Raw genomic sequence first — 4262 nt, forward strand, 5'->3', positions numbered from 1 at the left:
AGGTGCCACAAGGACTCCTCGTTGTTTTTTCTGATACAGACTAACACAGCTACCACTCTGAAACCTGGAAAAAGCTGGTTCATCAAGACTGAAATTTCCCATGAAAGCAAGCCTGCTTCGAAGAACTTGCAGGGGTCCCTACCAGCTCCCTTGGCAGGCTTCAGGGGCGCCCCATCATGTGGACTGCTTTGGGCCAGAGACTGCAGGTCTTCCAGGTTTCCTGCAGCAGAGCAGGGAACCTGGAAGCCCTGGTTCTGCAGCAAGGAGCCTAGAAACCCTGAAAACTCTGGCTTGAGCTAGAAGCCGGGAAGCACTGGGAGCCATAGCTTTCAGGGCTTTCAGGTTCCCTGCCACGCAGCTGGGAACCTGGCAGACTTGATTCTCAGCATTTAAGCTCCTAGCACTGCAGCAGAGATTCTGAAAGCCCCAAATGAATCTGGAGCGGTCAGGCTCCCTGCCGCTGAACCAGAGTCCTTGGCTAGTTGGCTCCCTGGGCTGAGCCAGACTCTTGAAGCAGCTAGCTCCCCAGGCTGTGGGAGTCAGCCAGCTGGCCTAGAAGTTTGGAAGCCCTGAGATCTCAGCATCGGGGCAATCTGCATGGCAGGGCTGCCCCACAAGTGCAGACCCCTGGATCTCTGGCTGATGTCAATTGTGTCAACAGCTGTTTCACTGCAGCTATTCAATGATGGGCAGCAATGAAACTGATATGAATCATGTCTATTTCACTCAGCTGCTGCTGGGTATCAAGGAGCATATTTCATTTTAGAAACACCATGTTTCAGTGTTTCCAAAAGAAAAAATTTCCAAATCCCCCAGTTCACAAGAAATTCTGAATAACATCTCCTTTTATTTGTCTTATTTTTCAGGTTAACAATCCAAGTCTTTTCAATGTCTTTTCATATCAGACTTCTCATGCCTCTACTCATTCTCACTGGTGTTCTTTGAACCCCTCCAATTCTGCAACAAACAGTTATTACTACTGAAGATATTGGTATGCACAGTGCATCTGAAATTTATGATCTGGTCTTGTGTGCCTTGTTTTGATTTTCTCTTGGTTGGGAAAATAATGTTTACAGTATCTTGATTGCTTGTGAAAGTAAATGTACTCATGAATATACAGCAGATACAAACTAGTACACCTCCTATAATATTCCCACATAAAAAAAATGTATTAAAATGGAGTTCAGGTTGAGGGTAGCAACTTAAAGGCAAGAGACACTACTGGGATGTTGTAGTTATCTCAAAATCCTGCATTACAAAACCCAGGAAATGCAGGGGTAAGGTTATACTTAAAATCTACACACGTTAAGATACCCACACAACCTTAACTCTGGTCTGTACTGACACCATGCATTAACCATATGATTATGTCATTTTAGTACTTGCAGTACCAGATTAGATTAAAATGATTTTTAAAGACACATTCTATTCTTTTCACTCATCATAGTATTACTATACATATGGTGTGGAGGATTTGTCTTCATGTTGCAAAGTAAAAAATTAACAACCTATTTAATAAAGGTCTTACCACCACAAGGGATATCACATAATGTCAGTCCATCATCATCTGTTGCCATTATACTAATTCCCTACAGCTTCCCCATCTGCATGTGTACAATAAAAAAGTAGAACAGTTAGATTGACCAATAATTTTAAAACAATATCATGAACTAAAAGCATCTTTAAGGATCACTCACAATGGGTTCGAATTTGGTACTCATTCTTTAATGAGATCCAACAACAAGCAAAGTAGATCCAGGTGGATTTTTGATGCCAGGTTACAGAATTTAGCTCTGTAGTCTGGCAAAATAAAATATAAATAAAGGACAACTTCATACACAATTAGAAGTGTTCTTAAGCATAACAAAATTATATTAATCTCTATATTATTTAGTATTGCTAAATAATCTTCATAGGAAAAAACTTTCCTATGCAGCCAGCTCAGTTTATACTGCATAAAGATAATAGGTCTACCAAGTGTATTCCTAAACCAATTAATGAAAATAATCCAATTCCACTCCTGTCTACACTTTAAAAGTAAATTCCTGTTACACTTAAAAACCAAAGCAGCAACCCGTATAAACACTGCACATTTACATGACATTTTCCCCGCCAATGGATCCAATAGCACTTAACCCAAGACATTGTACACCAACTGGAAACTATCATTTCATCCTTTCCACCCTCATTGACATGCAACCACCGCTGAAGTGAGGGTGGCAGCCTGGTGAACATCAATTAATACAATGTGGGAAGGGGGGACTAAGATATCTGGATAACAGCAGAAGTAACTATGCTATGAAATCTTTACCAGGGCATACACATAGGGCAGCATCAAGATTCTCAGTGGGTGGAGGTGTTGCTCTCCTCTGGACTTTCTCCAATTTGTCCACATCTCTCCTGAAGTGTGGTGCTCAGAACTGGACACAATACTCCAGTTAAGGCCTTATCAGTGTTGAAAAGAGTGGCAGAATTACTTCTTGCTTACACCACTCCTGCTAATACATCCGAGTGGGGTTTTTTTTTTTTTTTTTTTTTTTTGCAACAGTATTGTACTGTTAGTTCATATTTAGTTTGCGATCCACTATAACCCCCAAATACTTTTCTGCAGCAATCCTTCCTAGGTAGTCATTTCCCATTTAGTATGTTATGCCATGCCAGGGATGGCAATGGGGAGAATAGGGGTTATGCCATGCCGGGAGGTGAGGGAAGAACAGGGATTGGGTTTATGCCTGGCCAGGGATGGCGGGCAGCTGTGGGCTATGCCAAGATGGGGATGACAACGACTGGGCGAGGGCAGACGGGAGCTATGCCAGGCCGGGGGGAGTACCTGGGAGGGGGCATGTCAGGCTGGGGATGGCAACAGCTGGGCAGAGGGGTGTGGGCCATGCCAGTCCAGGGGGGATAATGCCAGGGGGGTATGGCAGCCGGGCAGCTCATACTGGGTGGGGGTGGCAGCAGCTAGGAAGGTGTAGCTGTGCCGGGCAGAGGGGGTGACGTCTGGGTGGGGAAGGTGGTGGTGGGGGCTGTGCCAGGCACGGAGTGGCGGTGGGGGTGGCGGGGTTGTTCCAGGCTAGCGATGTGGTGGCTGGTGGGGGGCTGTGCCAGGCTGGTAGCTGTGGGGGGACTGTGCCAGTCCCGAGGGGGCTATGCCAGGCGGGGGGCGGGGACTGGGTCTCTCTCTTCCAACCCCTCCCCCTGGCTGCGCGCATCCGCCTGGCGCCCGCCGCGGACCCTGTCCCGCCCCCTTCACCAACCGGGTGGCGTCTCTCCCTCGCCGCGGCAGCTTCCCAGAAACCCGGGATCCCCCCAGTGCCGCCGTTGTCGCCGCCGCAAGTCCCGCAGGCCGGGCCAAGGGGAGGAGGGGCGGGTTTCGGGCAACTGCCAGCCACTCAGTAGGGACGCACCGCACGTAACCTTATAGACGTCACTAGTTTCCGCCTCTAGGAAAAAACAGTTGGCGCGAAAGTGAACCGTCTGCGGCGGCCCCGCCCCCAACAGCTTGACCCTGCCCCCTCCACTCAAGCTCCGCCCCCTTCTCTCTGTGCCCCGAGCTCCGCTCTGAGACCCTCGCGCTCTGCTCTCCTTCCGGAGCTCCTGACCCAGCGCCCCGCCTGCCCGGAGCAGATGTACCTGCCGGGAGGGAGGGGTAATGCCTCGCGTCCTGGGGCAATGGGCAGACGAGGAAGTTCATTTTTAAGTCTCTATTTTCACGCTGCAGCTAAAAATACAGCCGCACAATCCTCGTGCTCCGCCCGTGGGCAATGCTCGTGGCGGCCAAGGGGGAGAGAAACAGCGCCGCGAATTGCCTTTGCCTGTGTTAGTAGCACTGTTTGCAGCGCTCAAATGACATTGTTCGTTTTTCACCACCGTCCCCTCCAGCGGCGTGCTGGGTACAGTGAGCTGGACAAGGTCTCCGTCATGAAGCACCACTCTGAAACCATTTGCAGCTTGAGGCCCTTATTCAGTGAAAGTAAATCGACTCGGTGTGGGCATAAATGGATCCCATCGTAGGATCAGAGTGTAAAATAGGAGGCCCCGATCCTGCTGTCAGTGAATCAATGTCTAAACGCCTTGAAAACATTGTAAGGCTGCCTCCTTCTCATTCAGATTCCCCCACCAGTCTCTGTTGTGCCCTGGTGGTTACAGAGCACTGCCAACACGCAAAGAGACAGCTACAGTTCATGCGCAGCTAGTCAGTATCAAAACATGATCGTGTTCTAGTTACCTCGTCGCCCTTCTCCCCGAGCCCGACCTGTTCG

General features: G+C 48.9%; 1 protein-coding gene across 1 annotated transcript in view; it reads right to left on the bottom strand.

The window, feature by feature from the left end:
* CASP8AP2 (caspase 8 associated protein 2) overlaps positions 1 to 3327 on the bottom strand; it is a 30213-nt gene extending 26886 nt beyond the window's left edge. The window contains exons 1-2 of the mRNA XM_024202729.2: positions 3258 to 3327; positions 1529 to 1604 (exon numbers count right to left, since the gene is read on the bottom strand). Coding sequence (XP_024058497.1) covers positions 1529 to 1577 — 49 coding nt within the window. The 5' untranslated portion in view covers positions 1578 to 1604; positions 3258 to 3327. The remainder of the gene's footprint in view (positions 1 to 1528; positions 1605 to 3257) is intronic.
* Between the last annotated feature and the right edge of the window lie 935 nt (positions 3328 to 4262).

The sequence above is a fragment of the Terrapene carolina genome, unplaced genomic scaffold, assembly GCF_002925995.2.
Source record: "Terrapene carolina triunguis isolate 2854851 unplaced genomic scaffold, T_m_triunguis-2.0 Scaffold42, whole genome shotgun sequence".
NCBI lineage: Eukaryota > Metazoa > Chordata > Testudines > Emydidae > Terrapene > Terrapene triunguis.